The 11,970-nt window shown below is 40.9% G+C and overlaps 1 protein-coding gene across 6 annotated transcripts in view; it reads right to left on the bottom strand.

The window, feature by feature from the left end:
• Positions 1–11,970, bottom strand: part of Golgb1 (golgin B1) — a 60,099-nt gene that overhangs the window by 21,214 nt on the left and 26,915 nt on the right. For all 6 annotated transcript variants that reach the window (XM_031363808.1, XM_031363810.1, XM_031363811.1 and 3 more), the window contains 4 exons: positions 11,398–11,800; positions 9,808–9,923; positions 5,040–5,154; positions 2,112–2,185 (listed from right to left, as the gene is read on the bottom strand). In XM_031363808.1, coding sequence (XP_031219668.1) covers positions 2,112–2,185; positions 5,040–5,154; positions 9,808–9,923; positions 11,398–11,800 — 708 coding nt within the window. The remainder of the gene's footprint in view (positions 1–2,111; positions 2,186–5,039; positions 5,155–9,807; positions 9,924–11,397; positions 11,801–11,970) is intronic.

The raw sequence follows: 11,970 nt of genomic DNA, 5'->3' as shown, positions 1-11,970 counted from the left end.
TGGTAACTTGGTTAGATCATGGTACTCAGACTTTTGGCCAAACATTACCCTAGGTACTTCTATGAAGGTATTTTAGTTGGCATTAACACTTAACGCCAACTAAATGTTTATGTATATATGTGTATGCATGTGTGCATGTGGTGGGGCCACATATGTGTACACATTATGTGTATGTAGAAGCCAGAGGTCAACCTTTAGTGTCATTCCTCAGAAGCCATCCACCTTATTTTCTGCAAAAGTCCTGGAGCTCCCCAAGCAGGTTAGCCTGGCTGGCCATCAAGCCCCAGGTATCTGTCTTCTCCATCTCCTAGTGCTGAGATTATAAGCCTGTACCATCATGTCCAGGTTTTTAGAGCTTCTGTGGCTCAAAGCTAGGACCTGACACTGCACAGTAAGCATTTGACCAACTGAGCTATCTCTCCAGCTATAAATTAGGGAGAATTCAAACAAGGCAGACCATCCTTTCTAGTTTAGGTGAATCTTTTCCATCAGTTAAGGCCTTGGCAGAGTAAAAAAAAAAAAAAAAAAATCTGTCCTACCCTCGAGTGAAATCTACTAGCAGATTATCTCTTGACTCAAGTCTTAATATTTCTTTATGTCGGATGGCCTCTGGCTCAACTGGAAGATTTTGAATTTGCCAATTTGAAAAACTGTATCTCTTTGGGTTTAAAATGGTATTCATACTATGTCCCTAGAGACATAGACTAATATATAATAAGCAACACTTTTGTTAAGAAGCTACATTACTTCCAAATGCCACTTACTATCAATTAGAGAGCATGGCAAATTAAATATAATGTAGCTAACAAAGACACTAACTCATTAGAACTAACTCACTGATACTAAGCAATGATGCCTCTCAGATTAAATTTCAGTTGGTCAGGGTGCTGAGAGGAGACTCTTTATCACACCACCCTCCACTCCCTGCTAAGGCTCAGGGAGTGTCACAGAGAGGTGGGAAGAATGTAGAGATGGAGGATTGGGGGGAGATCTGTGGAATGCTGTCTTCTGGGCATGACATGGCTACCACATCCAAGAAATCACAGCAGCTGTGGTTGCTTAAACAAGATCAAGGCAGAGAAATTTCCAGCATGGATGGGCAGGAGCTCTCTAGGCCTTACCTGCTAGTAAGGAGCTACTAGCACTTGATGGCTGTTTGGGGAGGGAGAATCATTCCTTTTGGAGGGTGCTCCCACTTGTAGGTTTCCTGTGCTACAATCAATGACCCCATACCCACGTACATATCAGCAATACTGACTTAATGGGTTATAAAAAAAAAGACATGAAATTGGGAGAGCCATGCTAGCAGGACATGGGGGAAGCTAAAGGGGAGAAGTGGGGCAGATATAATCATATTTCATACATGTATATACATGTATAAACTCACAAATACAGAAAAATTAGAATTGAAAAGTAGGATAAATAAACACATTTCAGGTCACAAAAAGCCACAATTTGGTAAAGGCTCCTTTGAAATACAATCCTGAGTAAAAACTACCAACTAGGGAACATGAGAAATTCAAGAGATTTTGTTTACTCTCTACTAACAGGCGAGCTGTGGTGCTTGAATGAGAGTCTCTTCCACAGGCTCAGGCATTTAAACTCTTGGTCCCTGTTGGTGCTGCCATTTGGGGAGGTTTAGGAGGTGTGGCCTTGTTGGAGGAAGTATGTCACTGGAGGCGGGCTTTGAGAGTTTGAAGCCTAGAGCCATTTCTCGTTCCCTCTCTCTGTTCCAAGCACGATGAAGGGTGTGACCACTGTCTGGTCTATTCCTGCAGCCATGCCTGCTGATGGCTGCTGTGCACCATGAGTGGACTCTTACCCTCTGGAACTGGAAGTTCAAATATGCTCTCTCTTCTTTAAGTTGTCTTGGTAAGGTGTTTTATTACAGCAACAGAAAGTAACTACTACACAAGTGCGTACTTGTGTTGGTTTAAGACAAAGAATTCCAAATATTCAAAAATGAATAAGTGACTTAGGTCTAGTTACTATGACTCTCTTAAATGTCATTTCACTCCATAGGTAATATAATTCTCTGTCAACACTGCTAACTGTTGGAGTCAGCCCCCTTAGTCCAGGTCTCACCATGACTGTACTAAGTGGTCACTTACCTCACAGACTGTAACATCAGCCTCCCCTGCTCTATTCTGACCTTCCAGAAGAGTAATCCGAGAGGAGAGTTTTTCTGAAAGTCAAACAAGTTGTACCTTTAGGGAATATATGTGGAACATTTGGAAAAACAGTGATACAGCTGTACCAAGGCTACTTGAGATACATAAAATAATGAAAAGAAATAAGCAAAGTACTTTGAGGGAGATAAAAGACTGATACCTCTAAAAGAGTATGAGATATCATACATAACACAACATAACAGATACCATACATAATAGAACATAGTAGATATCATACATAACAGAAATAGTAGATATCATACATAACAGAATATAGAATGATAATGACCATGAGAGACATGTTCTAAACAGTGTGATGTCTGAAAGGCTGTAGATGCAAAGACATATGACTTGAAGCAGTTATTTATGCTATAATCTGAAATTCTACTGTCTTAGTTCATCCACATTCCTACTGTTTGAATTGTACATTTTTGCACAATTGCACTTATAATGTTTCGATCTTCTTTAACAGATGTTTAGACATTAAAAGGGATGTTAGCACTAAAAGGGATGTATCTTTTAATTGCAATCCCAAAGACCAAATGAAGACACAAATGACATAATATGAAGAGGTTCCAGGGCCAGATGGACAGCTGGGATCAGGACCCCTATCTTAACATACAGCTCTAACATGGGAATCAGCACCCTGGAAGATAGAACTATTGAGCATTGATCCTGGAGATTCTCCAGGAAGCTTATATTCTTTCTGAAAAACTAAAGAAAGAGCATTTAGTTTTTATGCAACACCTCAATGTCTTATCATGACCTGGAGCTTACATGTTTTGACTCCTATCTTATCCTTCAACCACCTCTTGTATTGCTATTTTTTTTTCACTCTATGACAAAAACTCAAGAGCTTCTTTCTGTTCTGCAAACATCAAATTTGTTCACATATCACACTTGCTCTGCTCTCTCCCTGATTAATATGTTCTTTGCATGACTGCCCTGCCTTTAGTTATTTGAATGTCAAGTTCCCAGAGAGGCCTGTCCTGACCTTTGTAATCCTGCCTTTCTCTTACCTCAGATATACTTGCAGGGTCCGACTTCATTTCCATCCTCCTATCTGTTACTCTAACATGCCCTTTTTATACATGTTTATGACTGTCTTGTAATCTAAAATGTTCATAGCTGTATCTCCAGCACATAGAATAGTGCCTGGCTCACAGGCAAGGAAGGATACTCATGAAATGTATGATTTCAAGACAGTACATGTACTGTGCTCAGACACTGAAGACTCCTGAGAAAGACACAGAAATGGCAGTATACAAAGTGAGATGGAAGGGACAGGACAGAAACTCAAAGGTCATTTATGACAGCAGACAGAAGAGTCAAGGCAGAGAACACGAAGGCCAATGACCCCCAAGGGACAGAGAACAGAAATCACAGAACCTGCAAGGCAGGTGACAATCACGTGAACATGACAGAAGCTGCTTGCAAATGGGTAGAATAAGGATTATGGATAAAGTGTCAAGAAAGTGCTTCAGGTGGGCTAAGTAATGAGCTGAATTTGTGGCTTTACTGGCAATGTTAGCAATATTTTTATTACTTATGCATTTAATAATGCATAATTCATGATAAGAGCTAGGTGGGAAACTATAAATTGGCTACATTAAAAAATTGGATCTAGTTTTTTAAAGTTTATGTGATGTCCCCTCTGACTAATACACAGCACAGGACAGCAGTCAGATATGCTAGATCAATGATTCTCAACCTGTGGGTCACAACCCTTGGGGCTCTAGTGACCCTTCACAGAGGTCACATATCAGATAGCCTGCATATTAGATAGGGGAAGTGGGAGGCAACAGGGGTTTGTTTTTGTTGTTTTTGTTTGTTTCTTTGTTTTTTGGAGGGGAAACTGGGAAAGGAGAAATTTACATGTAAATAAAGAAAATATCTAAAAAAAAAAAAAAGATTCATCACAGTAGCAAAACTGCAGTTATGAAATAGCAACAAAAATAATTTTATAGTTGGGGTCACTACAACATGAGGAACTGACTATATTAATGGTCACTGTGTTTAGGAATGTGAAAACCACTCTCCTAGATGAATGAGAGTTGAGTGAAATCACCACCACGTGCTACTGAACTGAGGAGGTTCTCACAAGGCACATGAGATGTGCACAAGAGATGCCTTCGTTCTCATCAACTGGTCACGCAGTCCAGTAGAACAAAATGCTGATGCGCTCAGCTTAATCAGCTTAATCAAGCAAGACATTATTCAGCAGCTGTTATTTGCCCGCTGTTACTAAGTTTAGGTAAAGCAAACTGAAAAAGTTCTCTGCCCTTAAAAAGCTCACACCATGTTTTCTGAGGGTTTACAGTAAACAAGATAAACACTGATCATCCTCATACATCAGTCAAGGTACAAAGGATGCTGTGGGAGCACAAAGCACTTAACCCAGCAAGAAGACTGAGTTCCTAAAGAAGAAGCCCAGGGTGAAGGCTGACAGGAGAAGGAGTCTAAGCATGACAGATACATGGCATGAGGTGACAGGCACCCAACCTGTAGTTTACTTTGATTGCTCTTACCTCGTTCCTGTCCTCATTTTGCCTATTAAAAAAATTCAGCATCTTAGTAAAGTCCAATTCTGGTCATACTCCCTAGAAGATATCTTTGCCAGTTCCAAATGAATATAAAATATTCAGAAATCCTGCAGCATTTACAGTGTATGTCAGAAAATGTAAGCCTGATAAAAGCACCAGTACTGTGCTCAGCTACTTAGTGTGCATTAGTTTTATCTTAGTAGCTACCAGTTCTGTCGCCTGAGAACCTTATTGTGCAGAGTCAGCTACGTGTATATATGTACAGTGGTAAGAGCAGAGGCACTTCTGGGATAAGAAGACAGTTCTGGTTTTTATTTATACATACCGTTCTCAGCTTTCAGCTCCTCCAGCTCTACAGAGCCAAGGAGCAAGGCTCCCTTCTCATTCTCTAGCTCTACCACTCTCTTCTGTAAAGAGGCGATAGTCTCCTCCATGACTGCCTACATAGTAGAGAGACAACAAATCAGTGACTCCCCAGTGCAAGCTCTCACACTGATGCCCAGAGGGCCGCTAACACGTACAGCATCTGGAAGTTCTCCAGCTACGAGGATGCTTTAGAAACGACATCTACTCCTCTGCCTGGTGAACCTTTGGAGAAGTTCTTAATTCTGAAGATGGAAAAAGAAATAAAATCTATTCCATAAGTTTCCAGCTCATTGGGTTTGAATCCAAGATAGAAGAAGCCTGGATTACAAAGATAGAAAACCCAAGTAAACGTGCATGAAAGGATATTTTAAGAGTTCACAAACAACACCTTACATAGATCTGATTAAAACCAGGCAAGCAGCAAGGCCTGGAGGAAAATGGACAGAGAAAATGGAAGAGAGGCCTTCAAGAGGTGGAAGAACTGTTTCCCCCAAGAACTGCTACCACTGTACTGTTGGGTTTGTTCCACTTACAACAAAATGTTCTGCTTAATTTATATATCCAGAATGTTTGTCTCTCTTAATGACAGACAAGTATCTATATTGAATCTTTAGAGTTTTTTTCTTTTTACACATTTACCCTACAAGAGGCTTATTTTATACACTTTTCTGTGCAATTCCCTGGGAATTGCCATGTTAGGCTATAGAGTTTGCACAGAAACTGCAGAAGGTATGTTTAGGGTTTGGGACATCTATTTAGAGGAAAGTTTGTAGTTTGTAATATATAAAACAAAACTCCAATAAAATAGCTACAGGCATTCTATCTTGGAAAAAAAAAAAAAAAGAAAGCCTTAGGGAGGAACAAAGCTGTAGTGGAGGGAAGCAAACAGGAAGAATGCCAGTCAGGGAGTGAGCTATGCATTCAGTCAGGGAGTGAGCTGGCTATGCATTCAGTCAGGGAGTGAGCTGGCTATGCATTCAGTCAGGGAGTGAGCTGGCTATGCATTCAGTCAGGGAGTGAGCTATGCATTCAGTCAGGGAGTGAGCTATGCATTCAGTCAGGGAGTGAGCTGGCTATGCATTCAGTCAGGGAGTGAGCTGGCTATGCATTCAGTCAAGGAGTGAGCTGACTATGCATTCAGTCAGGGAGTGAGCTGGCTATGCATTCAGTCAAGGAGTGAGCTGACTATGCATTCAGTCAGGGAGTGAGCTGGCTATGCATTCAGCCTAACCTCCAGCTGAACAATGAACAGAAAATCAATTACCTGAGGTGGAAATACCCAACAGAGTTTTGGGGCTCTCTACCACACGTCAGAGTGGACACTGTGGGTCCATCCTACTTGCTGACTAAAAGTTATCAGAATGCTTTGGAAGTTTAGAAACAACAAAACAGGCCGACCCAAACAAAACATTTAAGGAATCAAAAATCACTCATGACAAAGAGAAATGAGAAAGTGTGATTCATTCTCAAGGATGATGCAAATTTTGGGTTAGCAGCAAGAACTGATTTATATTGTGGTGACAGGGATTGAACCCAGGATGTTTTGCAGGCTCAGCAAACACTTTCCCACTGAATGAAATTCCTACCCCTTGGTTTTTGTCTTGAGTCAGAGCCTCACTTAGCCAGATGGCCCTGAACTTGGGATGTCTTGTTTCTACATCCTAAATTCTGGGCTTACAAAGATATGCTACCATGTCTGGCTGCAAACTAGGATTTTAAAAATAATATTATAACTATGATAAGACAGTTAGCAGTGACTGAAAAGACAGGAACTTTGGGTGTAAGACAAACAAACAAAATCTAGAAAATGAATAAGTTTGAAAATCTAGGATAGAAAATCACAGATATGAAATGAAAAATCCAATGGACTGGCTTGATAGAAGAATACAGAGAAAAGAAATGCAGTGACCTTGAAGGCAGATAAAGAGAAACTGATTAGTCTGACTACTGAAGAAAAACAAGTACAGCCTCAAGGACAAGTAGGGCAATACTGAGATACACTTTAACTGGAGCATCTGAGAAGAGGAAGAACAGAATACACAGAAAAATTATTTTAAGATGGCCACACTTCTCTCACATACAAACTTTTATCTGTGAAAAAGAAAAAAAAGACTCAACAAAAGCAAGAACCACAAATGACTACATCACAAAATGCAAGAGAAAGGTCTTTTAAAGTTCAGTGGGAAAATGATACTCCCATCTACAGGAACAATCATTCGAAGAGTTGCTGGGGCCATGTAAGGCAGAAGACTGTAAAATATATTTTCTAATGTCCTGAATGAAAAGGTGTCAATACAGAATTATAAATCCATTCAAGAATAAAACAAAATACGAATATTAGCTAACACCAAGAGAATTTTTCTTTAGTAGTTCTGAACACAAGAATATGGTGGTTATTCTAGAAAAACATAGTATTGGATGGAAACTAAGCCCCAGAGAGGAAAAGAACATGAGGCATGGTAAATATGTGTTTTAAATACACGTAACGCTTCAATGCACACATTAACACTGTATGCTAAGATTTAAAACTTTAACATAAGCAGCGAATGCAACATAAAGGCTAGGGTGAGAGTATGTCATTACAAGGATTCTGTATTTAAAATGATAGCCCTAAGAATATTACAGTGTTAAGAATATGCTGATGGAGGGGCAGGGAAGAAAAAAGAATATGCAGGTGTGAGCATTCGTGTGTTCATGCATGTGTGTCTGTGTAGGTAAACTTAATGCCCTAAATGAGTTTTTAGGCCATGTGCCCCCAAAGTGGGTAACACAGGTAGAGCCTGGCTGGCCCTTGAGTTAAGGAGACACAGCTAAGACTCACAGGAGAAAGGAACAGAGTGCCACATAGATGCGCAGAGGGTGCCCCATGTGTACTCAGCAGGCAGCACAGCAGCACATGAATATGAGGCCACCATCTCAGGAGACCTCAACTACCAAACCTACCTACTTGACAAGATTAGAGAGTAAACATGCTGTGGTCCGACCTTTCTCTTCAAGTATCAACTGACTCCCATTAAAAAGTTTCAAGCTGGGCTGGCAAGATGGCTCAGTGGGTAAGAGCATCAACCCACAGTATCTTCTGAAGATACTGAGTTCAAATCCCAGCAACCACCCACAATGAGATCTGACGCCCTCTTCTGGTATGTTAGAAGACAGCTACAGTGTACTTATGTAGAATAATAAATAAATCTTTGGGCCGCAGTGAGCAGGATTGACCAGAGCGAGCAGAGGTCCTAAAAATTCAATTCCCAAAAACCACATGAAGGCTCACAACCATCTGTACAGCTACAGTGTACTCACATACATAAAATACATAAATAAATCTTTTTAAAAAAGTTTCAAGCTATTTATGTGAATATATATATAATCAATATCTGGCAACTAAAGATTTGACATGTAAGAAAGCCAGAAAATATAAGCTACAATAAACAGATCCAGTACTGATACAGACGCTAGAATTAAAATAAGTGCATCAAGACAGTGAGAGTCCTAAAAATCATCTCATGGGAAGCAGCTCCCAACACTACTGCAGAGCTGAAATGCTGAGAGTCAGCGGAGTCAATGAATTCCAAGCACAGGAACTACAGTGAAAAAGAGGCCCTGCCCTGGCCTGTCAATATCTCAGGGTGCAAAGCTAATGATGAAAATTTAAAAGCAGAAGAAATTTTAAAAAGAGATTTCTTATCTAAAACAAAACATGACAAAACAGCTGAGGGGGATTCTTTAAAGTGACGAAAGCAACACCAAACTAAACCGGTCAATGTAGAGGTCTACAGTCGGCAAGAACTACAAGCTGATATAACGATATAATTAGCTACACAAGAGCTGTAAGAACCCATCACCAGATGCATGTCCATGCCTATGAAAACACACACATAAGCACAATACATCCCCATCTACACCCACAGGAAACTTAAAGGCAGTGTTTTACACAGAATGGTATCAGAAAACTGTGGAGGCTTCCACTTGCTTTTACAAACAGAATTATACTAGAACAGGACCACAACAATTTGTTTATTTTTTATTTTATCTCTGCTTTTGCTCTAACAATGGCAATTTAAAAGAAAATAAAAGGGCACATGCTCCATGATTATAAGTGAAGGGAAATCATGGTGGGAAGTGGACTAGCAGCTCCTGCTCAAGGAGACCTTGCGGGCTGGCCATAGTACCTTCTACCTTATCAAGAGTTTGCCTACCACAGCTGAATGAGTCTGACAAAACACTCATGCCATCCTTATGACTTAGGCATTGAATGGTTTATAAACCTTACCTCAAGAGACAAAAGAAGACTCCCTCAACTACCAACAGATACTGAACTCTTGTCAACAATACACATGCTGTAATATCTAGAGAGAAAGGTCCTGATGCCAGTAGCCTATTGTGACATTTAGAAAGCATTAAGATGAACTGATGGCCAGAGGGACAGAGGACAGCTAGAAGAGCAAATACACACAGTCAGTGTTACGATACTATCTGGAGGGAGGGGGTGAGCACTCATTATAAAGCTGTGCCTATCTGAATTGCTGCAAAATGTCTTAGTAAACAAACATAATTTATCCTTGTTGGAAAGCTACTTTAAGGCCTTTCGGGATTCTATTCAGATGGAGTCACCCCCTAAAAGCATTTCATTAAATAGAAAATGCACATTTACACTCCCCATGACACTCACTAGAGCCCTTCAGTACAGCAGATACATACAGATCACAGAGAAATTCACATTGAATTACCTGGTCGCCCTCATCATAAACATCTGGTAAAGAAGTCTGAGATGCTGTTTCGTGTTTTTGCAACTTTGGCTTATTTACAAATTGGCTAATTTCTTTAGATTTTTGCTGGAGTTGATCTAAGGAAGAGAAAACAAACATGCGTATCTGAGGAAAACAAGGCAAGCACACAGAAGTGAGGTCTACCTGAGTCTGAAACCTCCATGGATACAGCTCATTGAACTTTACTAGCTCAACTACCTAAGCAAGATTACAGTGTCAATTACACTTTTTACTGTTTGGATCAAAGAACATCTCAGTAAGTGACTTCCTTCAAAGGAAAAGTAAGCACATGGGATGTTACAGAGTCACACAGCAAAATGCAATCCTGCCATCTGCATAAAACTGGACTGAACAGGGGACACTGGCGCTAAGTGCTGAGGGCCAGACAACTGCACAGTCCCTCTCCACCTCGGGAGCTAATGTGAAAAAGCCTCAGAAAGACCGGAAGGTGAGGGCAATGAGAGGAAGTCTGAGGAAGGATGGCAGGAGGTTGTGAACACACACAGTTTGCATGTATGGAATTCTCACTCTGAATGCCATTAACATGCATAACTGGTAACATGTTAATAAAGGCAGGCCTAGACTTTTAAAATAATAATTAAATGGATTTGGTGAAGCCAGGCACACCTTTAATTCCAGCACCCAGAAGACAGAGGCAGGTGGATCTCTGAGGCTAGCCTGGTCTACAAAGCAAGTTCCAAGATAGCCCAAGACTACAGAGAAACCCTGTTTTGAAAAGACAAAAACCAAAAAAAAAAAAAAAGAAAAAGAAAAAAATGGCTTTGGTGGTTTATATTAGTCTTCATGCTCCTCGAAGTATGATGAGCCCATCAAGAGTCTCCAGCAGGGTCAAACATGGCCATGGTTTGGGGAAGGCGATAATGGGCTTGGATATTTTCCCTTTCCCTCGTGATGCCCTCTAGACTTTCTGGTTGAAAACAAAGTGTGTGGTACTTGTTTGCAAACTTCTTCCTCCTAAACTCTTTCCGAGGGCATACACACTCCCATCTGTCAGTACTACACGGACACTTTAAAGAGGTTGGTGACGTGGACTACTGGAGTTCAGAGAGTGGCACTTTTTTTTTTTTTTAATAAACTCCTAAAATGGCGAACTTTTAGAGTGATTTCAAATTTTAATAAAATATTTTAAAATGTTTCTTAAAACCTCTTTAGAGACACAAGTTTTCTTCAAAAGGAAATTCTCACCTACAGCAAAAGCAAGAAGATATGCCTTTAGGCTCGGAAGACTTCTTGCAATTTAGTCTGCATGTCTAAACTTGGCCTGCCATTTCCAGAAACACATTCCATTCTATGCACGACAGGCACTGTGCTCTTCTGATCAGTTGTGGTTTACACAGGACTCCTCAGTGCCTAGACCATGGCTGAGCAGTGCTGAGCACTGAGCCGACAATGTTAAGAGACTTGAGAGTGAAGAGGAGACCACACTGAAGGAGATGCATTCCTTCTGAGCTTACCACTAACAGAGCCCTGAAGGTGGGAAGTACAATTCACTAAGGGGCTAGAGGGGGGCTTCAAAAGCCACACACTGACCTTCCAGGTGCTGCATGGCCTGGGCTGACTCAGCAGCCTGTTCATGCTTCTCCTGAAGCAGCTTCGAGTTTTCCTCCTTCAGAGCATCACAGGCAGACTGCAGCTCTTGCTCATTCTTCTGAAGAGTCAAAATGCAAGCCGTCTTCTCCTCCATTTCTGTCTTATGTCTTTGCTGGAGAGCACTATACTGTGTCTCCAGGTCAGCCTGGGCTTGGCCTGCTCGCTCCAACTGTCTCTGGAGCTGATACATCTCTTCCTGAAGGTTATGGAAGGATAACTTTCTCTCTGCCACTTCAAGTTCTACCTTTTCCATCAGGATCTTGGATTCCTGTCTTTCTGTTTCCATGGTATTCTTTAGAGTATTATGTTCGGCCTCCAACAGCTGTAGCTGCTGTGAAAGAACCTAAAATAAACAAACAAACAAAACACCAAACATCAGGATCCACAACTACTGAACTCTCTCATTCAGGAAACACACTGACACACTCCTAAGGAGCCTCACAAGGGCACTGAACCTGTGGTGTAGCAAACACCCTCCCCCCATGCTTGCTTTCCAGATATTTTGGACTGTTC

Source organism: Mastomys coucha, unplaced genomic scaffold, assembly GCF_008632895.1.
Source record: "Mastomys coucha isolate ucsf_1 unplaced genomic scaffold, UCSF_Mcou_1 pScaffold12, whole genome shotgun sequence".
In the NCBI taxonomy this organism is placed as follows: domain Eukaryota; kingdom Metazoa; phylum Chordata; class Mammalia; order Rodentia; family Muridae; genus Mastomys; species Mastomys coucha.
This window is presented reverse-complemented; position numbering and strand designations above follow the sequence as displayed.